Source organism: Ambystoma mexicanum, chromosome 2q (genome assembly GCF_040938575.1).
Source record: "Ambystoma mexicanum isolate Mex_15411 chromosome 2q, UKY_AmexF1_1, whole genome shotgun sequence".
Lineage (NCBI taxonomy): Eukaryota > Metazoa > Chordata > Amphibia > Caudata > Ambystomatidae > Ambystoma > Ambystoma mexicanum.
Window position 1 is genome coordinate 1,036,292,254 of NC_090924.1, and position 24,902 is coordinate 1,036,317,155.

The 24,902-nt window shown below is 48.1% G+C and overlaps 1 protein-coding gene across 4 annotated transcripts in view; it reads right to left on the reverse strand.

Moving 5' to 3' along the window:
• Positions 1-24,902, reverse strand: part of CROT (carnitine O-octanoyltransferase) — an 898,406-nt gene that overhangs the window by 472,941 nt on the left and 400,563 nt on the right. For all 4 annotated transcript variants that reach the window (XM_069648391.1, XM_069648390.1, XM_069648392.1 and 1 more), the window contains 2 exons: positions 20,427-20,520; positions 20,110-20,235 (listed from right to left, as the gene is read on the reverse strand). In XM_069648391.1, the coding sequence (XP_069504492.1) occupies positions 20,110-20,235; positions 20,427-20,520 (220 nt within the window). The remainder of the gene's footprint in view (positions 1-20,109; positions 20,236-20,426; positions 20,521-24,902) is intronic.

The following is a 24,902-nucleotide window of genomic DNA, read 5'->3' on the forward strand; positions in this document are numbered from 1 at the left end:
CTCCTGGCCAGTTGGGGGCTTGAATGTCAGGGCCGGGAACCTTTGGTCAAAGTCCAAAACCGGACCCCAGATGTTGTGAAAGCGATGTAAAATGCCTGCCCCGGCAGCCGTCACCTTCTCAGCGATCAAGATGTCCCAGACTTTCATCCACCAGAAAGGCATGAGCGGGCCTTCCGTCGTTTTCCAGGTGCAGGCTATCACGTTCCTGCCCGCCAGTAAGCACTGGGATAATAGTTTGGCCTTAGGACCAGACCTTGGGTAGATCCGGGGATCGGTGCGACAAGGAGAATAGGTTTGGGGTCCAAGGGTAGTCGCACCTGAGTGATGTCTGCTCTCATCGCTAAGCATTGTTTCCAAAAGGCTTGAGCCTTGGGACAGGACCACCACATGTGGAAGAAGGAGCCTATTTGGCCGCATTGTCTCCAGCATTGTGGGTCGAGTGTGGGGTTCATGTGATGAAGTCTTAGGGGAGGGTACTACCAACGGAGGAGGATCGTGTAGGCGCATTCTCTGTGTGTGATGCAGGATGAGGAGGTGTGAGCCCGGGACCAGATGTCAACCCACTGTTGGTCTTCAATCGGACGGCCCAGGTCCGCCTCCCATAGGGCCATATACGAGTCTTGGAGGTTAAGAAATCCGTTTGGAGGCGTTTATATAGAGTGGAGATTCTCCCTCGGGGCGGGAGCTCATTAAGGGTCAATTCGATGGCTGTGGGGGGGCGAATAGCTGCCTGGCGAGTCTGTGGATGGGTGCACCAGTGGCGTAGCTGGGTATATGTGAATCTATCCTGTTCCTGGATCTTAAAGAGTTATTTGCATCGCTCAAAGGTGCAGGGTTGGCCCCCTTCAAAAAGTTGTCCCAGGGTCTCCAGGCCTCCTGCAATCCAGGACTTAAAATTCCGGGCAGACAGACCAGGTGTAAAGGTCGGGTTCATAAACACCGGGGAGAGGGGGCTGAGCCCCGACGGGATCCTCTTCTGTTTCAACGCCTTGTCCCATACCGAAATGGTGTGTTTGGTGGTCGCCAGAAGATTCCGCCACTGTCGCCGTTCCGGAGGGGGGATATGTGGGAGAAAGCGCAGCGGGAGGGGTAGTTGCGCCTGTTCGAGGTCCACCCATCTGGGGCGGTTGGTAAGGATTTGCCACGATTGGATACAGGACAGCTGAGCCGCCATTTGGTATTTCTGTAGGTCTGGGACCCCGAGGCCCCCGAGTTTCGCGCTGCCCAGCATCGTGGATTTAGGGATTCTGGGTTTTTTCCCCCTCCAAATAAACTGCAGCATTTTCTTCTGTAGGTGTTGAAGGGCTGGCGCCGGAACCGGCACCGGGAGTGAGGAGCAAGCGTACAGAAATCTCGGTAGTAAGTTCATTTTACAGGCTGTAATACGGCCCATCAGCGATATCTCTTGTGCCGCCCAGCGCTTTAAATCTGCCTCCAAGTTTGTAAATAGTGGGGGGAAATTAGCCCGATAGACCTCGCTTGAGTTGGCTGGGATCTGGACTCCTAAGTAGCTGATTCACTTGGTCGTCCATTGTATTGGGCACAGAGGGATTAGGGCTTCTCGGTCTTCCCGGGTCAGACCCACTCCCATGGCAGCTGATTTCCGGAAGTTGATGGCAAAGCCCGTGACCCTTCCATAGCTCGCTATCTCAGCCAGGGCTTGAGGGAGGGAGGAACGAGGCTTCGTGATAGTCAGGAGGACATTGTCTGCATAGAGGGCCAGCTTGTGGTGTGCCGGGCCTGATTGAAAGCCTTCGATTCCAGGGTTCAACCTGATCCGTTGGGCAAACGGTTCCATGATTAGTGCGAAGAGGAGCGGCGACAGTGGGCATCCCTGTCTGGTTCCGCAAGTTAGGTTGATAGGGGAGGAAAGTGTGCCATTAACTCTGAGACGGGTTTTGGGAGCTTTGTAGTTTGCCAGCGTCATAGTGCAGAATTCTGGGCCAAATCCAAAGGCCTCAAGGGTGAGCCTCATAAAAGTCCAATCCACTTTGTCGAACGCCTTGGTTGCGTCCAGGGCCAGAAGCACCAGCTCCCGGGAGTCTCGGGAGGCAAGTTCCACCAGGTCCAAGGCCCTTCGAATGTTGTTGGCCGTGGAGCGGTGTCTGAGAAAGCCACTCTGATCTGCACTGATTATCTCCGGCAAGAACTGAGTTAGTCATGTTGCTAAGATTTTAGAGTATATATTAGCATCTATGTTGAGCAGGGCAATGGGTCTATATGACGCAGGGTTCTTCGGATCACTTCCAGGTTTAGGTAGTAAGACCGTAATTGACTCCTGCATGGACGGGGTTATAGTGCCCGTGGTCCTGAACGAGTTAAACAACTGTACCAGAGGCGCTAATAATTGGGGTTTGAAAATCTTGTAAAACCTGGTTGTATATCCATCAGGGCCGGGGGCTCGGGATTTAAGGGCTTTTATTGCCTCGTCCACTTCCTCGTCGGTAATCGGCGCCTCCAGAGAGTCACAGGCTGTTCTTTTTAATCGGGGAAGCGCTGCACTCCGTAGGTATTCCCTCTGTTCCTTCATGTCCCGTACTGGAGCGGTCATCACCTGAGTCAGGTGGGCCGTTGCGAGCTGCAGTTTGTCCTGGTCAGCGTAATGGACCTTGCCTTGTTGGTCCCGCAGGCCCACAATCGTGTTGTTCCTCTTCGCCTTGTCAAGTTTGGCCACCAGTAACTTATTCGCTTTGTTGTTCTTAGCATAATAAAACTGTTTAGCTTTTGCCATTTGGTGGGCAGTGTGTTCGCCGTAGTGGGCCTTGATCTTTTTTTGCGCTATCCGGATAGCCCGCTGAGTTTTAGGGGTCCAGCCCTTCTCCTTATGGGTCCTTTCTGCTTTTTTAAGTTCTTCCTCAAGACCCTGGCGAGTTTGTCGTTTATGCCTGTGATAGGCCGCTCCTTGCGCAATCGGTTCTCCCCGCACTACTGCCTTCATTGCGTCCCAATTGTTGGCGATGGAGGGGTCTTCGCTGGGGTTCTCCATAAAAAAGTTGGTGATCGTGGTTGCGATTGCGTCTGAGTGGCATCTCGTTAAGAATCGGATCATATAGTGTCCATCTGCACTGTTGGGGGTTAGACGGTTCGTGCACTGAGATTTCTAGGGTCACCGGGGTGTGATCAGTCAAGATTCTGGAGCCGATTGTCACATTGTTGGTGAATGTGAAGATTTGCGGGGATACTAGGAGAAGATCTATCCTGGAGAAGGTTCTGTGGACATAAGAATAAAAGTAAAAGTCTCTTTCGGATGGGTGGAGTACCCTCAATGAGTCCACCACCCCCAAAGTTCTGAATAGTTGCAGGAGAGCCAGGGCTATAGTGAGGTCTCCGGCTCTGGGCGGGTGCGACTTGTCTTTCGTGGGGTCCGGGACCCCATTGAAGTCCCCACCAATCACTATCTGGCCCTCCAGAAAAGGAGAGAGAGTCGTACTCAGGGACTCATAGAACAGCGCCTGGCCTGAGTTGGGTGCGTATACAGAGATTATAGAGTACAGTTGTCCCAGCAGCAGGCATTTCACCGCCATGTACCGCCCCTCCGGGCAGCTTATGGAATCTAGAATCTGAGGGTTCAGTCCTCTCCCAAATAGGATAGCCGTGCCACCCCTCTTGGAGTTCCCAGATGCAAAGAGTTGCTTCGGGAAGTTTCGGGAGCGTAGGCGGCTGTGGTCTGCCGGCAGCAGATCGGTTTCCTGTAGCATAGCTACTGCTGCATCGTCATTCTGAAGCTTCTGTAGGATGGACTTGCATTTGGCGGGTGAATTCAGTCCCTTGACATTCAGAGAGACGAACCTCAAAGTCCGATGTTCCGGGGCTAGTTCCGGGGCCGCTGACAAGTCCTGGGGGAGAGGGGTAGACGTAGAGGGATCAGCCATCATGTCGCGGAGTGTATGGCCATTCATTAACCTGCCTATGGGGTTTTTGCTCGGGCCGCCAACGGGAGGGCCGAGTTTTAACTGGGGGTGGCGGACCTTTTGTAGGTCTAGAGCCTCCCCTGGCCAATGGGGCCACAGAACAGTATGTAGCCAACATGGCTAATCTTACAGGTAGTCTCAGTGGATCGTTCCAAGGACTCATAGGTGGAATAATGCCCGCTGCTTTGGGGATGGAGCTCATCTGTGTTACTGTGGGTGCTGATCAGCTTCATGGTGCCAGACTGACGAGCGGGGACAGAAAGTGGTGGCTCCATCATGGGACCGCATCCGGCTACTTCCTCCTCTGGAATCTGGGAACCCTCAAGCAGGAATTTTGTGTGGGGTTAGGGGAGGCCACAAGGTCTGAGTCAGCCGTTGCCTCGGAGGGCAGGGGAGGCGAATGCCTGGAAGCATCTGGGCGCAGGATGTTTTCAGCATCTTCCAGGTGGCTAATTTTCCTTAGTGAGCCCTTATAGGAAAATTGCAAGGCTGTGGGAAAGAGCCATCTGTAGCAGATTTTTTGGGCTTGAAGAAGAGTGGTTAGTGGGCAGAGGGCTCGCCTCTTTTGGAGAGTAAGAGGGGGAAGATCCTGAAAGATCTGGAGGGAGGTCCCTTGGAATGTAATGTCGTCTTTGGAGCGGCTTATCGCCGAGATGGCTTCCTTCGTGGTAAAGAAGTGCACCCTAGTGATGACGTCAGGGGGGCCATCTGACTCCACTCCGCGACGAGGGTTCAGCCTGTGGGTGCAATCTAGGAGAAGCTGTGAATCTTCAAGGTCAGGGAGGAGAGACTGGAAGAAGAGGTCCATGTATTCAGCCAACCCCTTGTCTGGGATCGAAGTAGGTACCCCCCGAATACGGAGGTTGTTGCACCGGGCCCTATTTTCCAGGTCTTCCTGCTTGTATTCTAGGATGTCGTACTTGTCTTGCAGAAGTCTGATTGAGCGTTGGACCTCAGTTAGGGCAGATGCATGATCTTGGATATGGTCCTCAACAACTCCCACTCTTTGTTCAACCTCTGAGACCCTTATATCCGTACTTTCCAGCTTAGTACTAAGTTCCGTCATACAAGAGCGGAATTCAGATTTGATATCCGCCATGAATTCACGTATGTCTTCTTTGGTCGCCAGAGGTCCCTTGTTGTCTAGGGATTCCCGTGAAATAGAGGAGCTGGGGTCCTGTTTCTTAGCTTTGTCAGATGCGATCAGCAGTGTTGCTATGTCCGAGGACTTGGTGGTCTTTTGTTGCTTAGTCATTGCGCTGGTTGTCGGCGGCCGGTCAGTGGCCGCCGGGAGCACTGTAGCGGTGAAGGAGAGTTGCTACAAGAGCCGCTCAGGGGCCCCAGAGCGCCGCGAGAGGCTAGGGAGCGCTACCCATGCGGGTTATAGGCCTTATCCGCGGGAAGCAGGGTCATGGGCCTGGGCGCCCCAGGAAAGGCTCAGGGAGAAGAGCATGTGGGTTAAGCCTACCTTTAATTCGGATTCGGGTCGGGCGCTGGTTGTAGTCTCAGGGAGGCGGTGAGGTGCGATAGAGTGCTCTCAAGGGGCACCTGCTGAAGGCTCCCGCCGCCAACCGTTGCATGGGGGGAGGGTCTCCTGTCCCCACTCCAAGGAATTGAGTCGCTTTAAGGGCTGTTGCAAAAGTCTATAGACCAGAAGGTAGGCCCCACCGGGCACTCAGAGGAGCCACCAATGCAGCCCACGTAGGTCTCCGTCCGCCGGACGTGTAGCTTTAAAGCGGCGTGGGCCGGGGCGCCCCAGGAGAAGAGGGAGCACAAAACGGGGGCCAGGCAAGGAGATGACTCCACAGGTGAATCCCCCGCCAATCCTTGATGCATGCAGCGCTCCCCGTCTGTCCCAGGAGAGCCTGGGCCACCCCGCGCAGGCAGACGGAAACAGTCCTCGCTTCTTGCCTGGATGCTTGTCCGTCCCCTCCGGCCTGTGTGTTATGGGGAGGCTCGCCTCCAACTCCCGACTGTGTACGCATTCATACGTGCGCCCGCCATCTTGAATTCCTTGAGCGGCAGGGGGGGACCGGGATTCAGGCGGCGAGTACGGACACAGTGCTCTTTCTCCCGGCTTTCATCTTTGAGCTGCTAGTGCCCCATCGGTTCCGATCCACATAGCTGGCGTCGGTGGATCGTGTAAGCCACAGGAACCGCACGAATTTTGCTATAGCAGCAGGCAGTCCACGGACGGCTTTAGAGGAGCGACTGCATCGCGTCGGCTCCAAGCCACGCCCCCCACCAAGAGATCTCTTAATGGAGGACCTCATCAATGGCCTGCAACTGAAGAAGTTAGGATATATCCTGGAGGAGAGGTCAGAATGTCCTCTGCTGTAGTGTGGAAGAGGGAAATGGCAAGAGGAATCAATAATGTCTCACCCCCCTGGACAGAACCAGAAGAGTACTACATAATGGCCCCTAGAGGTGAAAGGAAATTCGACCACCTCCCGGGGGTTACATGGGTCTGGATGACAACTTCCAAATCATCAGACCTGTGGTTTGTTGTCTGTGGTTGAGGTACCTCTAAAGAAGAATCTTCACGTTTTTTGTGGTTTCCTCCCATTGCCACTGCAGGAGCAAGCATTATGGACTCATGGAATCCAAGAAACACTCTGAAGGAGCATGCCTGTGTCGAGTCTGGAACTGGACCAACCAGGCATCTGCATTGTATTCTGCTGGGTAACTGTCAGCCAGGCCTTCACCTTCGGAGACCTAATTTTGACCTTTTGCTCAGGTGTTAAGAGTGGAAAAGGTGCACCAAGAAAAGTGTCCTGCATTTCCTAGAAGTAGTTGAGCAACCTGAACTATTCTTGATGACACAGATCCACTTTGATGCAGACACTCCGCAATCTGCTTTTTCCATATGATGAAAAGCATTCCCCAATATGTCAATAGCAAGCATCGGGAGGCCACTCTGGAATAGACACTACATGTCTTTGGGGAGGGAGGATGACTCATCCACATCCTCCCACAACAAAGGATACCCTCAGCCGAATCAGCATTGGTGTGGGATTCCTGAAGCTGCAGCTAAGAGTTTTTGTACTGTGTCCAGCTTGTTCTCTTCTTTCTGCACTAGCCTAGAGCTGCATACATAACTGAAGACTTAGTAGAGAAAGGTGTTGCTATGCAGGGCTTCTCTAGTGTGATGCGTATGTACCACAGATCAAGCTTTTTATTACAGTATGAGGAAGAGTGGTGGACACAGACACTCCCATTTCCACCAGAATAGGATCCAGAAAAGGGAAACTCAGATACTACATGATGCCACCAACCACTTGATGGAACGTTTTCACTGATTAAGGGGTGACCGCCAATGCTTCTGCATCTGTGTACATGGATCGGAGTACATGGAACAGATTCAAATGCATGGAACGGATTGGAGTGCATAGAGCGGACTGGAGTGCGCGTAAAGGAATTTAGTGCGTGGAGCGGATTGTAGTGCGTGGAGCGGACTAGAGTACGTGGAGCGGATTAGAGTGTGTGGAGCGGACTGGAGTGTGTGGAGCGGACTGGAGCGGACTGGAGTGTGTGGACCGGACTGGAGTGCGTGGACCGGACTGGAGTGCGTGGACCGGACTGGAACGCAAGGACCGGACTGGAAAGCATGGAGCAGACTGGAGCGCATAGAATTGCGCGACTCACATTTAATGGTTTGGAGCGCATGGAACGATTGAAAGAGCATGTAACCCATCATATCACATCACCACGCTTACTCTCTTCTTTACACCACCATTCAACTAGAACACAGAGATACTATGACACCATTCGGTATAACTGTTCTCATACCAACATCTGCCTCATACTCCCCATCACTCTAACTAAACACTGCTGGTTACACAGCCCCCAGCCAGGCGTTCTCCTCACGCCTAACGCAGCCACAATCGGTCTGGATAAATCCTGCCAGAACGAACACATACTCTTGATCTCTCAACCACCACACTTACCGCTAAGAAGCAGCTATTACACAAATGCCACACCAGCAGTACACATATCCGGTGCTCACACACACCTTTGACTCGCTCTACTCTCTCTACTGACTTGAACTTCAGTTCCCAAGGGCGTTCAACCTACCAGCGCCTTCAGACCATACCAATGGTACATAAGGCGCTATATAAATGCAAAGTAACATAACATAACATTTGTCTTTTTAGGGGATCACCACAGAAGCAGGTTGGTTCAAAAGCATGTGTGTATTAATATCCATCAGTACCACCTGATCTGCTTTGATAGCCAGAGAGAGGAGTGTCAGGGTGTTGGGGTCCTGGGGTCGGTATGCTACCAGGCAATGTTGGAATCCGTTGAGCAATGGTGAAGAGCATAGCAGGATTCATGGGTAGGGTGGAAGTAAACACATGAATGCAGGCTGAGAGGGCACAGAGTGAGGAGGAATGGGTGCCACCAGAGTGAAGGGTTTCCCTAAACCAGGATTTCAAACAGTTACTGATGGCCTTTCCATTTACTGAACTTAAGCAGTTGGTTAAAGACAACCTCTTCAACTTGGGAGTTTTGGAGCTTCGTTATGTTGCGACTTAGGGATGGCTGCCCATAAGAAGGAATACAGAAATTGTGGTCTTGCGTCCAAGGGCAATGCATCAATGAGCGACGCCATTATGAGCAAGCTGGGAGCCATCTAACCACAAAGGTGATTCTCCTGAGAGGAATCGGACAAAGGGCCAGGGACCAAGAAATCCTTGGCTCAGAAGAGTAACACCAGGAAGCTCCATGCACAGAGAACTTGGAGCCACTCCTGGAGTGCTAGTTACCTCTTATAAGGTCAAGCAGAGAGAACTCAGCAACCCCAGTCTGTGTTGAGTTGCTTGGCATGGTTGGTCCCATACAATTGTGTGGGAAACAGCAGTCCTTCAGCTCTTCAAAATTATAAGAGATTGTTGCTGATGGCTTGGGAGTGATTTGCCAGATTCATCTTAGTCAGAATTAATTTTGCAAGTCGCCATTTTGTAGAGGTAAATATGCAGTTGAGATTCGGGTGGGAAAGTCAAAGGGGAATAGGCACATTCGAGACCTGCAAAGGCTCTATGTAACAGGCCTGCCTTTGGAACAATCTGCACTCTGTCAAGTGACCGGTAGTGGAGGAACCAGTTGGTCACTTTGGAGTAGACAACTACACTACAGCGTTTAACTCTGTAGACTGAGTTTCAGGCCTGTTATGCACCATGGATAAAAACCATTGTAATGGAGGAAACGTATGCACAAGGACTGAAGTCCCTCCAAGAACTACTTGTCTATGCTATGAGGGAGGAATAATGGGGAAGAGTACAAGCTGAGGACCAGTGTCGCTCCTGCGCTCTTTGAGAAAGTGTCAGCAGGGAGGGTTCTGTTGAAAAGAAACACTTATCTGCTTATTATGTCTCTTCGGGGCAACAAATAAAAGTACATTCTTTGGTAGTAAGTACTTGAAAATATCTGCCCTTCAGTTCAGCCTAAAGCTAAATGCATGGAGAGAAAAAGTGTCACACAGAAACAAACATTGGCAAAACCAACAGGTATGAGTTCTCAAATGTTGAGGGGAAGACCTTTTTGTCCTGAAAATAAAATTCTCTTGCAAGACCAGTCCTAATGGCTTTGGCAAAGTTTGTTACAATAGTGGCCATGAAGCATTGGGAACATCGTAAAGTCTCCCAATCCATTATTCATGGCTGTATTCTTTAATCACACAAATAGTGGCAGCCATAAACATCAGCAATAATAATGAATGCAACAAAAATAACAAACACAATGTAATGAAGCATGAAAGCAAACAAGTGCAAAACACACCAATGTACCAAGCAGCAGGAAAACAAAATAAGCTCTTAAACAGTTAATCTATAAATTGGGGCTCATTACAAATCGCCTGGTATGGAAACAACGGTGGCGGTAAACCCGCCGCCACCCGTTGTTTCCATGCCGGGCGATCACAACTCCTGCAGGCAGGAGGTGATGTTCCCGCCAGGTCTGACCTGGTGGGTTTAACACCGCCCGCCTGCAGGCGGACAAGGAAACACCGGCAGCATTACGAGATGCTGCCGGTGTTTCCATGATCCCCATTCCCATTGAGTCCCATAGGACTCAATGGGAATGGGGATTAACACCATTCCGCCTCCGTGATTCCCGGGAAACCGGGGTTGTAATGCCCCAGTAATTCCGGGAATCACGGAGGCGGAATGGTAATACGAGTCCGGCGGTAACCAGGCGGTTTTACTGCCTCGGTTACCGCCGGACTCGTAATGAGGCCCATTGTCTGCCACTACAACAGAGTTTTGACCATGATGCACTCAAACTGAATCACTTAGCAGATGACGGGAATCATGACGCCTCCAATATGTATCTTCAAGAGCTCTGGCAGAGCATACAATGTCCAGGACTGGCCTGGAACCGGACAACCCGAGCCACATGAATGTAGGCCAATACCAAAAACTTCTGGTTACAAGTCCTGCATTTGTCAAACCCTGACGGCATAGGTGGAGGAAAAATGTACAAGCAAACACCACATGCGCAGGGTACAGGGGGTGTGATGTATCAAACAGAAACAAGTGCAGACAGTGCTAGCTATGCTTTTGTCGCTGTCCAGGAGGAGAAAAGGACTGGCGGGTGAAGCCAGATCTATGCAGGGAGGGTGAAGCAGGGCAGAAAATGTATCTGCCGCATAATGCCCTGTAGTCATCCACAGACGTCCAATGTCCCAACAGAATGGCGTAAAGGTGAAGGGGCTCAGGTGTACACATGGCAGGTTAGAATCCAATTTTAAGCAATCCTCTTTCTAACTTGAGTAGTTCCCTAAACATGTTGATGGATGTTTGGTTTGGTTTTGCTGGCATTAAGGCTTCCACAGAGTTTTTCCTAACGGCTGCAACTCCTTTTTGATGTGCTGCCATGGGTATCCCATGTGGCTACAGAGGCAGGGGTGCTCCCAGAGCACCTCATTTTATCACTGGATGAATTTACGAAACAAAAAATTGTGTTGGGGAGTAGGCTGGTGGCAGCTAGATGTTTGTGTTCGGCTACACCGCTCAGTAACCTTTTTACCATGTTGGTTGCCATTTGTCCCTGAGCAGGAGCGAAGTGTATTTTAAAAGTGCTATGTCCCACATACTTTGTGTGTAGTCTACTTGTATGTGTTTGGGCCACGGGGAAAGGCCAACATTGCCATTCTGCATATGTGAGCTTCTGATAGAGCTCACAAAGGAACCCTCTGTATGAATGTTATCTGGTTTAGGAAGTTGTGCTTGTCTAGCCAATCCATACCGTGTAGCTGACAAATCTTTTAAAGGTGCATATTTGGGGAATGGTGCGTGGGGCTAACCTGCAGCCCTCAGTGTGTATATATCATGGGGGATTCCAGCCCATTAAACAGATTTGTACCTTTTGGCTTTTCTGGAAGCCCTGGAAGATATACAACGTCTCTGAGGATCCTTCAGGTTAGCTGGGATGACAACTCTTGATCCAGTTTAAGGGGATACTGATCTGCTGGAATCCTGCTTTAGGCTCTCCATCATCTTCCATACGGGGGAATTGCTAACACATTGGTGTCTGCATCCTCCTCTTGCTTTGTTGAAGCTTCCTGGACACGTCATACTCACCGGGCTAAAGTGGGACTGCCCGCCAGAAGAGTGGATGATCCCACTGCTCAAAAATACATGCTCCTTTTAAGGAATCGTAGCTCAGACCCCCTTTGTTCACACGCAAGCATCTCAGTCACCGGCTTTAAAGGTTCACCAATTTGTTTCCCTGCTGGTACTTAATGTCCCTTCTTCATGGGTCACCTTGAAGGGAATACACAATGCCACAAGTGATCTCCAGGGGCTCTGCATACAAACCCTGCACCAGGAGTCAGCACTGCAACCAGAACTGGCTTGAGGCTTCCCCAATGTTTTTCAATGCCTGGGTCACCTTCCAAGGTTCTGCTTCCTTGGGATCCATCCCTGGTTTCGTCTTCTTGCAGCTTCGCTCCAGTGCTGCTCCAACCCACCCCCCAGCTCTCCCGCCCAGCCCCCCGTCAGAAACATTTACTGCAATGGGGCTGCATCAGGGTTGTATCTGCATCTGCACCTATGCATGGAATCTTCCTTCCTTCAAACCTCAGCCTGTATCTAATTTGGTGGGGTCGAATATCCTGACTACAGACTTTGGGCCTGATCACGATTTGAGCGGTAGCCCTTAAATGCTGTGGTCATGGTGTTACCGCTGCATTTAAGGGTCCACCCAATCTCAAGTCTGGCATGCTCCGAGCAAGAGGTAAACACGCCAGAAAAATTCCCATTTTCGGCGCAATTACCACCGGCGGTGATGATGATAGGTTATTTATAACGCGCTTAATACCCAGAGGTTTCTAAGTGCGGACACAGGGATCGAACCACTTTTGCTCCATGGTGTCGTGCTTCCAAGGCAAGCACGTTGCCTCTGAGCTATCCCCCAATGATGGTCAGGATTCTTTGGAGGAACAGGACACTCTCAGAACAAGCGGTTGAAATCTGCTGTCTGCTGTCTCAGCGTTCCGGCATTGCTCTGTTTCTTCCACTTCTGCACAGATTGCCAACGCTGTCATTTTCTTTCTGCCTCTGCTACTACGGCCTGCACTCGAGTCACAGTTCCAGCTCTTCACATTGCCTGAACCTGAGGGGGCTTTTTATGCCCCCCAGGTTCCTTTCAGGTATGTACTGTTAGGCTTAATTGCCTGACTACTAGTACAGCATGCCTCCTCAGTCCTCTTCCTCATCCCAATACTCATCGGAGTATGCGACTCGTAGTCCCCAACAACAAAGTTAGTTATTTTAGGCAACTTCTTAGTTTTAAGTATAAATTTATTTCCCTTAAACCCATTAAAAGATGAACCGTTCATTCCAAGATGGCCGCCAGCACAGAGTAGACGTGCTGACGGCGCTCTCTGAACCCCATCTGGAGCGAGGTGCCCACCACCCCACTAGCTGTCACCAAAAGAGGTGAAAAGGACCCTTGGGCGTCGGGGGAGGCGGGCGGAGGACAGCGTCATCGTATAACTAAAGCGAGCCCGGCGAGGACGCGGCAGAAAGAGCGAGCGGACCTACGCTGCATCGGGAACCCCAAGAGTCCAGGAGAGGAGGCCATATCTGGCGGGAAGGTGTGCCCCCGAGGGTCATCAGGCGTCATAACAGGAGCAGAGTTGGTGCTGGACGCGGTCCCGTGGGCTGGCTGCCCCCACCCCAGCAGAGCGCCGGGCAGCTGAAGGGACCACAGCTTCAGGAAGCCTCCAGCGGTGGAAGAAGTCTGGTTGAGAGGAGGTCGGGGAAGCCGCGTCGGCGGAGGAGAGCGGTGCAACGGTGGGACCCGCGAACACTGGCGGATCCCAACAGGAGAGGGGGACTCACGGTGCTGGGTCCTGTATGGCCGTAGAGGTGGAGGGCGGCCGGCTGGACCAGCGAGGGTGAGGAGCCCAGGCGCGGCAGTGGAGGAGGTGCCTTCGCCGGTCGGCGCTTCCCGACCCGCAGAGGAGCAGTGAAGCCGGCGGGAAGAATGGCCGGTGAATGCGCACAGGGGTGCGGGCCCCCCCCATGTGCCGGGTGACTCGGGCCAGTGATCCTGCATTGGAGAGTCTGTGCAAGCGCTACTCCACCCCCCCACAAAAGGAAAAGAAGTCAAAGTACGAAATACAGGGAGGCAAAACAGAGTCTCCCTCGAGACAGGAGGGAACCGGGGCACACCCGCCACGGGATCAGAGGTGGCCCTCCCCCTGTTGCCCACAAGGGATTAACACGACTCCTGGGCCCGCACAACATATGAGGCATCATAAGGGTGAAGCATCTCAAGCCGGTGGGGACTTATTGGTGGACTACCAGGGGGAGCACCCAGCAAAGCTAGTCCATCGCGCATATTGCAGACAGCGGAATATACACCTGTACCGCTTTGCCACCGAAGCCTCGATCACGGCGCATTCTACGTGGGATCACTGAGCCCAGCTGGGAGGTAAAGGAGGATCGGGCCGTACAGATATCCAGGTGAACAGGTTCCTTAATAGGACAAAGAAGCAGGTGCAAGAGGCTCGACGTGAGAAAGCCTGATTTAGGGGGGGTACAGGGCTGACAAAGCTCGAAATACTACAGCAGAAAGGAGGCCCAGTGAGACAGGATTTGGCTACGGGTCTGCCAAGAGGACAGTCATAGCAGGACAAAGGAGGGGAAGGGCGAGGACCATGAGCTCAAAAGCCAAAGGAAAAGGGGGGAAAACAGCCCAAGCCCCAGGAGACACCCCGGGCACTCTCCACGCAATGTGGCCCCTGGAGAACCCGAAGGATGGAGTAACCGAGAAGGGACCGGAGAAGGTCATACCCAGGGGGGATGGAAAACTCGACTTTAATGTCAAGGCAAGAATTCCTGGGGGAGCTGCACGCCTTACAAGCAAATTTGGCAAAGACTTTTCAGGAGCAATTCCAGCTGATGCAAGCTGATCTAAATGATGCTATAGGGGAGATGAAACAAGAGATGCGGCAACTAGGGGAAAGGACGGACACCCTGGAGAAAGGCCTCCAGGAAGTGGATAAAGACACCACAGCTAACAGTGAAGCAATAGAGAGGTTGGATATAGCCACTCGGAATCTCGAACTCCAGATGGAGGATTTGGAGAATAGATCCCATAGAATCAATATAAGGGTGAAAATGTTGCCGAGCGATTGGCCAAAGGCCAGACGGCAAGGCCTAGAGACGTCCTAGCAGCGTTTACTAGATACGCCCAGAAGGAAGCGGTCCTCAAAGCAGCAAGACAACGGGAACCCATTATGTTTAAAGGACAGCAGATCGCATTATTTCAAGATCTGGCAAGACAAATGGGACCATTGCTAAAGGTGTTAGCTGAGAAAGCTATACGATACAAATGGACCTTTCCGTTTGGACTGCTGTTCGAATGGGAGGGGTCCCAGAGGCGTATCACTTCACTACAGGAAGGGGCAGATCTTCTTCGAATGGACTTGGAGGACGCGCTCTCTAGTTCAGGATCAAAGGACTTAAGTCACCGATCGAGACCCTGGGAGTGGACGACAGTTGGAGATAAAAGGAGAAGATGATCCAGGGAAGGAGATCTGCAGAGAAAAGGAAACCTCAGAGAAGTGAGGAGTGAGGCACCAGCGGAACCCTGAGTCGGATTGGTAGTAACAGGGGTGGTGGGCTTCTGAAAGGAAGATGGAAGCTTTGGGGTCGCAGATGGAGCAGCCATTTTGGGAACGGAAAGGGCAGAGATGCCTGGGTTAGGAGTGGAGAGTAGGCAGGAAGGTGTTAAACTTCAGTGGGGGAGTGGGGGGGCAAGGGCGGGAGGTGACGAGAAGTTGGTTGGAGGGAGAGACAGAAGGGCACTACCACGTAGCGGTGACCAATTTCCGAGTGGGGACTCCTCAAGTGGTTAACACATATGTAAGAGGGTTGAACAACCATCTTAAAAGGAAAAAGTTGGAGCACTTTACGCAGAAATAAAGGGCAGATATTATGGGACTTCAGGAAACACACCTAGTGCATGGAGATCAGGGAAGGTTGAAGCTGCGCGGCTTCGACCGTATCCTTCATGCCTCAGGTCCAAGTAAAGCAAGGAGGGTGGCCTTGGCTATTAGGAATGTGGTTGATTTCAGAATCTGTGAAGTAACAAGGGACAAAGAGGGGAGATTGTGGTCAGGGGGAAGTATCAGTAGGCCCCGTATACGTTAGCTGTAGTGTATGCCCCCAATTTTGGTCAGGAGCAATTTTTACAGTGTTCTGAAAGTGCTGGAAAACCAAGCGTGTGGTCAGATTGTACTAATGGGAGATCTTAATATAGCCTGGGATAGGGAGAGGGACAGGGCCGGAAGGCAGGTAGGAGGGGAGGGAGCTGTAATGTCTGCAGAGTTGAAGGATAAGATTGGTAGGATGGGGTTGCGTGATGTACGGAGGGAATTAAAGGGAAAACAGGAGGGTCATACCTTTCTATCAAGGTCCATGGATCACAATCCAAAGTAGATTATATATGGGTGTAGGTGGGTTTGGTGGGTGGCATTCGGGAGGTTCGTACAGGACCGATAGGGATAGCGGACCACAAAACAGTCTCCGTTGTTCTGGATGGTGTGCAGTCATAATATCGAAAGAAATTTTGTCGAAAGACAAAAAGGTCGAAAACAAAATGTGGAAAAAAACAAGTTGAATGTATTTTTTTATTTATATATATTTTTTGGGTTTAGTAAGTAAAAAAAAAGGGGTAAAATAAAGAAAATAGAAAAAAGGGGGTTGGGGGAACCCTCCATTTCGAATAAAAAACGTAATGAAAAAGAAATGCAACTTTTTTTTTTTTAAACATTTTTTTTCGATATTTTGACTTTCGACATTATTGTTTTCGATGTAAGGACTATAAACCTTCTGGATCTGGGCCGGTGGGTGAAAGGAGTTTTGGGCTTGGAAATTCCCAGGGGCCATCCTGAGGGACCCGAAAGTTTGGGGGGACATTGAAGAGAAGATCAGGGTCTTTTTTTATATCAATAGGAAGGAGGACACAAGAGAGGATATAAGGTGGGATGCATTCAAGGCTACTATCGGGGGAGCTAACTGCAGTGGCTGCTCATCGAGAGAAGCAATTGAAGGCACTGGAATCCCAGTTAGAGGCTGAGGTGGAGGCGGCTAGACAGGCGGCGGGTAGGACCTCTTCCCAGGTAGCTACGCGGGAATATAGGAAAGCGGTGGGGCAGCTGGAACTTTTGCGTACCAAAATGGCAGAGGGGGCACTACTCGCGGTCTGGCAAAATTATTACGCAAAGGCTAATAAAGCAGACCATTTTGGCACGTCTACTAAGGGGTAAAAGGCTGAGAAACACGATTACAGCATTGAAATTAGGCTTAGGGGAACGGGTCACAAGGCAAGAAGAATTACACAACGCTCTTGCGGAGTATTATGACTCCTATGTCACTTCGGGGGTGCCTCTCAGCATCCCCGAAGTGACATACAGGATAAATTCCTGCAAAAAGAACAGCTGGGGGAAATCAGTAGGGAGACGAGGGAGGCCCTCAATCAAGAAATCCCTGAGGAGGAAGTGCGAGGGGTGATTAGGGCTCTTCCAGTACATAAAGCCCCAGGCCCTGATGGCTACACTGCAGCCTTTTACAAATTGTTTGTCTCGCAGCTAGCCCCGCAATTGACTTTGTTATTTAATTCATTTCAGCAGACAGGTAGAATTGCCCCGTCCATGGAGGAAGCTAAGGTTACCCTTATCCTGAAACCAAATAAAAATCCAGAGGAGAGAGCATCTTACCGCCCCATTGCCTTGATTAATATTGATGCTAAGATATATACAAAGATCCTGGCTAATAGACTTGACTATCCTCCCGCAATGGGATACACTTCCCATTTGAGCCCTATGGGGGCTCAAATGGGAATGGGTAATGGGTCTGGTGAATGGGGAATTACTGCTCCCGCCGACTTCGGAATGGACCGGTAATTACTCCCTTCACCAGACCGGAGTCGGACCGATTTTGGGGGCAGCCATGGCCCTAATAGCGCCATGGCTACCTCCAAACTTGGAATGAGGCCCATTGTTTTATGAACTGTTGCATTTGAAGCAAACAAAAATCGAATGATGAAGCCATCAGTTCTCATGAGGACTGAACATGTATGTATTCTGTGCAACTTGCCTCCAAATCAAATGTTGGGTGAGGGTGTTCAGAATGATGAAAATGTGTTTACTAGTGGTCATCGTCAACTTTCTTGACAAATAACTAATGCATACATTCTATGGGCCTCATTTGAAGTGAGGCGGAACGGGTTAACGGGACCCACTAAAGGAGGTGGACCCGTTAAACCCGTTCCGCCTCATTACAAGCTCCCCTTGCGGGACCCGGTAAGTAACGCCTGGTCAAACCAGGCGTGCTTACCGGGTCCCGTGAGGGGAAGAGGGAGCAAACAATGGGCCTCTCGTAATCTGCCCGTTGTTTGCTCCCTCCCCCATTCCCATTCAGCCCTATCGGGGCTGCAATCGCAATGGGGAAGGTCTGGGCCCGGGTTCCCGGAGGGAGGAATTACCGGGCCCTCCGAACTCGGAATGGCCCGGTAATTCCCCATTCTGGGAACCCAGACCCGGACCCAATTTTGGTGGCAGCCATGCCGCCAATAGCGGCATGGCTACCGCCAGAATCGTAATGAGGCCCATGACATGTTTGTTCCATGAATACGGAGGTCTGTAAAATAGGCCATCTGTAAAATAGGCCAGCCTACAAGTGTTTGCCAGTAAAGGAAATAACTGTTTGTTCTGGAGTCCAGCTAAAGTATGCATTTTGTAAAAGTTACTGCAACTGCATAAACTGGCATGATGAGCGTTTTCGATTACTGCTTTTGTTTTCCAATTATCTGCTGCATTACAATGTGGTTAAAGAATACAATAACAAGGCTCCCCAGTGCAACAATACCAAAACAATCAGCTTTTGGGTGATGGAGAGTATTCCTTCTATAAGTCATTACATCTTACATGAAGCAATATTTTCATGGGTGCCATTTAGAAATGGCAATTCTATTCTTCACTTGTGTGCATCAGCTCTGTGATGTTCATTTAAAGTGTGCGAAATGCTTGTGTCTGATTACTTTGAACCGCAAAATCCACTCATGACACTGTATATTACCTGGGAACCTATTTGCTGTGTTTTTGCCAGTGTGACATTTTTGAGCTGTGGCATGCAATAATACGTTTTAGTACAAGCATCTCTGGTTATATCATAGGATTTCATGTTCCCGGACTGAATGAAAGATAATGTGATTGTTTCCATGACGTTTTAGAAAGCTGCTAGAGGTTTGGGAGCGAGGGGTTGGCATACATCACTTTTGTTACAGGACCGTGTGTTATTTTTCATTAGTTTTCTGAACAAGCTTGTATACATATAGCTTTACTTCTGAACAATATCAAGTCAAGTGTAACCACGTTCAGTCTGACACTTCAGTCCATCCATTCACCTGTGTACAAACAAATCTTTGTAATCTACGCTGTCTGAAAAAATACCTTGATTTACAGGAAGAAAGCAGCAGTGTCTAATCCAAATAACAGTCATGGCAATGCAAATGAGACCGGGCTGATTTATTAAGCATGCATTACAGTTGCTGTTCATAGAAAGTAAAAGACAAGAGGATTGCGTAGCAAATAGGGTCCTTAGCAATCGGTGGAAGTCCCTTCAATGACCAATCTACACTAACCAGAATAGGCAGAGCCACTAGTTCTGGCTTTGCAAATGTAGAGGATAATTCATTGTTGTCCTGTGGTGGCTTTACAAACAAATCACACTCTCTAAATGTACAACGACAGACCTATTGGTTTTTCCATTGCTTGCATAATATTGTATATGCTGTATGAAGATTTAGCTATGCCGACCCCATGTGGATGCGTGCATGGGCTGTTGGCGAGCTAAGTACATTCTGGCTCAGAAAAACACTCTGTGTGAGGTGTTAAAAAACGCTGCCAACCTGGCACATCAGAGAAAGGTGCCTTCTCAGTAATTATCACATTTCTCAACAGAAATTTGATCAGAATATAAAGACTTTTAGCAGTCATTACCATTGACACAGCTCTCGGATTGTTTATATAAAATCACTTATGTTATTACATTCTATTCTGCTGTTTTAAGAGGTGCCATTTGGTCATCCACGTCAGCTGGAAGGATTCCTATTCTGCACAGTCAGCTTTTGGTGTGTGCTATATAAATTGTCATTATGTTCTACTTCTGTATGTTTGGGTGTTCATTTGCACTATTGTGTTATCCAACAAATGCTTACAAAGGTTTGTTTTTACCTGTAGACACACCTAACCACTTTAATGCTGCAACAAACCTTTCTAAAGTGCTTTTTTAAAGCGAATGATGCAAGGATGTGACCATCAACATCCTCACCAGTGGAGAGGATAAGCCTAGGATGCTAACGGCCAATTCCTGACTATTTAATGGGTTAATACATCATGTTTACTTTTCATGTCATACTAATGCTCAAGCTACGTGAGAGCTACCCTGATTACTAAATATTCTGTAAGAAAAAGTATTTAATTAAATTAAAGATTAAACATTTCGGTTGCTTTCTCAGGACACCTAGACAGTACCTACATCACAATGATGCACACAAAAAAGCTAAAATATATAAAGTAATTCCTATATTGTGACCCTGAATTAGACCAAAGAGGCAGGTAAAATTAATAGATGGATTAAAAAAGGATTTGCATTGAAAGTAAAAAAACATAATTTATAGTTACCTCGCTATAGTCTTCAGGTGTGCCCTTTGGACTGGCGTCATCCAGGGAAACAACAAAAACGCTGCTCTGGATGTTTTCTAAAATTGCCAAATTCTTTGGGTCCAGGTTGATTAAATAATCCCGGCTCTAGATAACATTAAAATAATATGTTTACATATTGCAGCAGATATGCAAGTGAGAAGTTAAACTCAAAATCAGGATTAATTGAACAACAAATAATGTTTCAGTTAATGTTTGCATACCAAAATAGGATTTCATAAGAATGTCTGAAAATAACTGGACAAAAATTCCTATGAGTAAACGTTCTTCATTCTAACCTTTGCCCACCGGGTCCTCTCCTCGCTAGTTAGGGCTGCTACTCCTGGTCCAGTTGGCTCGCTGTGGCACCTCTTCTGGACATATGTAAGTTGCCTAACAAAAGATTAAGAAGCTTGTTAAGAAAGAAAATGTCATTACATCAATCTTCTAAGGAGGAAAGTCGAGCCAGAAAAATAATAGCATTCCAAAACCAGAACTATTCAATGGCAAGGAAATATCCCAGGCTGCCCAAGGCACCACCAGAGTAGGGGTGCCAGATTTGTCACGTAAGCAGAAAACATGGCCCCGATGAGGGTGAGTGCACGCAAGGCAAGTCATTGGAATGTATTACTTTTCGGCAGACCTAGAATGATGGACAGTATTAATTGGGATTTCTACCCCTGATCTCTACAAGGGTTGTTGTTACTTAAATCGTAATGCTAACGCATGATTCAATATGTAAACAAAAGTAAGAGAACATCCACAGATTAAAAGGGATGTTTCGTGAAGCTGTATGTTACGTTCTGAGATTTGGATCAATGCAATTTCAACGAAATACATTGCCGACCAAATTCCTTCTATTAAAACAAGTTTTAGACTAAAATTGATTTTTCCATTAAGCCAAAGCGTGCTCATGTAATTACAAGAAAATTTAAAAATGTTTTTTCAATAACAACTGCACTGAAAAATAGTGGTGAGAATACCCCATACATAGCCGCTTGATTCCATCCCAAACATTTAATGTCCCACTCAATCATCCAAACCCCAACCTGTTGTGCTTTCAGACTAACCTATTCACTTCCTATCTCCACTCCCCATCACCCTTCTGATCACCCCTCACCTACAGCCTCCTCTCCAGTTTCCTTTTCTCACATTTATTTCTGTGTCCTCACACACACTGATCCTCATCATTTAATCTAACAAAAATATAAATGGTGCACAGCTGTAAGGCATTTTAATGCCTTATATGGCTTACATATTTTTCTTACAATTAAAATACCTTCACAGTAGTTTCTCAAACAAAAACGAATTGCTTACAGCAAAAGGGGCACATTCATAATTTTTAAGACTAATTATTGATTTGGAAATGGTTTGATTGAAATCGTCTCCCAGGAAATGAAAGCTTCTTTTAAAAATAATTGCTTGAAGTTTGTTATCATCCTTTAAATTAGATATTTTAATACATTGAAAAAGTTCAATGTTGAAAAATGAAATTTGCTACATTGGAATTTCCTCTTCCTGCTTTATCTTTGCATTAAAACATTTAAAAAGAAGTCACAATATAATTTAGTGAAATTGTTCATTACATCTGGTAAAAGAATATCAGGAGTAAAACATAATATGTAAAGTAGAAGTACTAACAGGGCGTTTTGAACCAATAAAACACGTGGCAGAAGACGTAGCACTTTAACTTGTTATTATTTGTAGTCTAGAAGTGGTTGGAGTAAATGCCTATAAGTACTGGAGGTTTATCTACAACTAACCATGATGTTCAGCTCAAAAGTGCCAGAATGGGTTACATTATAAATGTCTGAGGGTTCTTATGATCATTAAGATACAGGCTCTCTATTCTCAACACACTCCCGGGGACATAGCACTTACAATACTTCCTTCTCAGAATCACAGTCACAGTGATACAGCACACAGCCACTTCTTGGGTCTCAAACACAGTCTCAGGGATATTATATCCAGCAGCTTCTTGGCCCAATGTACAGTCACACGGCTATAGTGTCCAGCTAGTTCCTTTGTCTCAAACATAGTCGCCCATTTCTAATAGATATGGTGCCCAGCCCACATGCATGGAATATAGAACCGGTTTCAATTGTAAGCAATATGTCTCTTATGGCTACTCAGGCATTCTTGTTCCACAGAATTTTCAGCTATTTAAATATCAGTAGTGTGGGTAGTCTGTCAAGTTTCCCAGGGCCTTGAGCGATTCTTGGTCTTTCAGTCTGTATCTGCAGTCCATATTCAGGCTGCTCTGATGTAGTCTTGGAGGCTGGATCTCTCCAGGAGTCATTGTGCTTCACTGGCTTCTGGAGAACAAGTTGTTATGCACTATGCTAGCACTTGAAGCAATGATGTTGGAGGATGTCAACCTCACATTGAGCTTAGTTCATATTACATAATAACATTACTTATGCATTTGAAAACCAAAGTCTAAACAGCATGCAATGTGCTATTAGTTTAATCATTCTCTTACACTGTGTAAACAATGCACGTGCCATCTATTTTGAAGAAAGAAATTTGAAAATGTAATCATCTATGTTTTGACTTTGTTTGTACAAAGGCTTTTTCTGGCCTTTTAAAGTTGGAAAGTTTAATGACAATCATAACATTATTCACATAAATTTGAAATGTATGCCCCAATGGGTTAGCATTACAATTTAAGTAACAAACAACTACCCTTGTATAGATCATGGGTTGAAATTCCATTATGGCGTCTACACAGGACATCTTGACCCTACTCTTCAAATAACAATGAAAGAAGGACCCCATGCTCCGTCATGTGGTGTGGTAGTCTTTTTTAACTGTTCTCTGTACTAATGCACTTTCGGTGTGAACAAGCACTGTGTCTGGTGCGAAACCTGTGCATCTTTTAATGCCCTGATGTAATAAATTACTATTTGTATAAACTCCCTCTATCTGTGTTATGTAAGATTTGGACCAGTACCCGTTGGGTGCATTACAACAACCTTAGCCTCCTGGCAACAGGAACCCAGCCTTTGGTATACGTCTGTACTACACAGGTTGGTAGTGTGGTTAAGCAGCCAGGCCTATCTCAAGAGGGGTCAATGTGAGCAGTAGGGGAGTTACACAGAGATTAACAGTGACAAGTATCCAAAAAAACACTTACACTCAAGATTTCTTGATTAAACAATGATTTATTTATTTTAACAGTCCATTTGAATAAGCCTTCTTCAGAAAGGACAATATATAGTAACATACAAATACACTCCAAAATACACACTGAGTTTCTCTAAATCAGTAAATACCCACTTCTTCACCCTCAGGTGACTTCAACATCTAGGTCACTGTGGTCATTAATATATCACTGGTACATTTAGAGCAATACTTAGATGAGTGTCAAAGAAAATGGTTATTAGATTAAAACGAGAGATCACACAATTATTATGAAGCAGGTAAGTACTTTCGACACCCCCGCCCCCCAACCCCTCCGTGCAAAGTCAGTTAACCCTTTCCTGGAAGGAAGGCAAAACCCACAAGCAGAGGAGAGAATAGTCATTCAGGGAGCCAGGCCAGCCAAAGTCAATTGGGCAATGTTAGGCAGAAACCTGTGCAGTTCCCTCTGGGACCACTGCAAAAGATTTAGGACTACAGGTGTTTGGCAGTAAACCCACTTGGTAGCAGTCTGTACCACACAGATTCACTTGGTAGCTGTGGCTGAGCAGTCAGACTTCCCTCAAGAAGAGTTAGGCAGTATACAGAGTATTCCCAATAGGTCAAGAGAACACAATAGAACAAGTAAACACTGACCAGGGCTTGGTGTAAAAGAGATAATTATTTATTTAAAACCACATCTAGAAAAACACACAGGCACTAATAGTAAGCAATTCAAAAACACAGTCACTAAAAGATATACACTCCCTTAAAAGAATATTAGACAAGTCTTAAGTAAAGCCCCACTTATTTTCAGACAGCGGTGAGCGCTTAACGCAGATGGCACTCTAATAATTCGTTTTAAAAGGGAGAGAAAAACAGAGAATAAATTGAAACAGATCCCAACACTTTTTCACGAACACAACAAGGGAGGAAGGCAAAGTACCACGAGGAATTCAGAGTCAGTAGGCCGGATCCGCTTAAGGGGATCCAAACGAAATGTGTCCAAAGTCACACGGTTGCAGTGCACGAAAGATTTGTAACGGTTCAAAAAGGAGTTGGACCAAAGAAAGGGACCAGTTAGAGGGTCAAGGCGGCCAGCCCAGTCCAGAAGGTTAAGGGGTTATTATTACCTTGTAGCAATCTTTAGAAAGGGAGGCCTGGTGGACACGGTACCTTAAAGTATGAGAACACTCCAGCGGGGGCAGTTGTTCCTGGCAGTGGATGCAAGTTGGTGCTTCGTCCGGGGGAAGAGAGGATCTTGTCGGGGAGGAAGACAGGAGTCTGTTGCACTGCCAGGGAAGAAACCAGCCGCAGAGTTTCTCGGGTACAAGGAGCGGTCCGTTGATTTGCGGTTCAGTGGTGAGTGGCTATCCGGCTGCCGGGGTGCTTGGCACGGGCAGTTCGACCACAAACCGGTCTGGGGTGCGAAGAAAGAAGGTAAACTGGTTGTGCCCACCAGTCAGGGGAAGAAGCCTCTCCAGCCGGGAGATCTTCTCTGTCGTCGGGAAGTGGTGAGTCGGTTCCGCAGGACTCCACCAGTGGTGTCGTCGTGGTAGGTCGGCTCAGCTTCTCCCTCGTCGGATTCTCGGGTCCTGTGGCGACTTCTGAAGTTCCAGTCCCCAAAGCCCTGCTTTTATGCAGCATACCCCCAT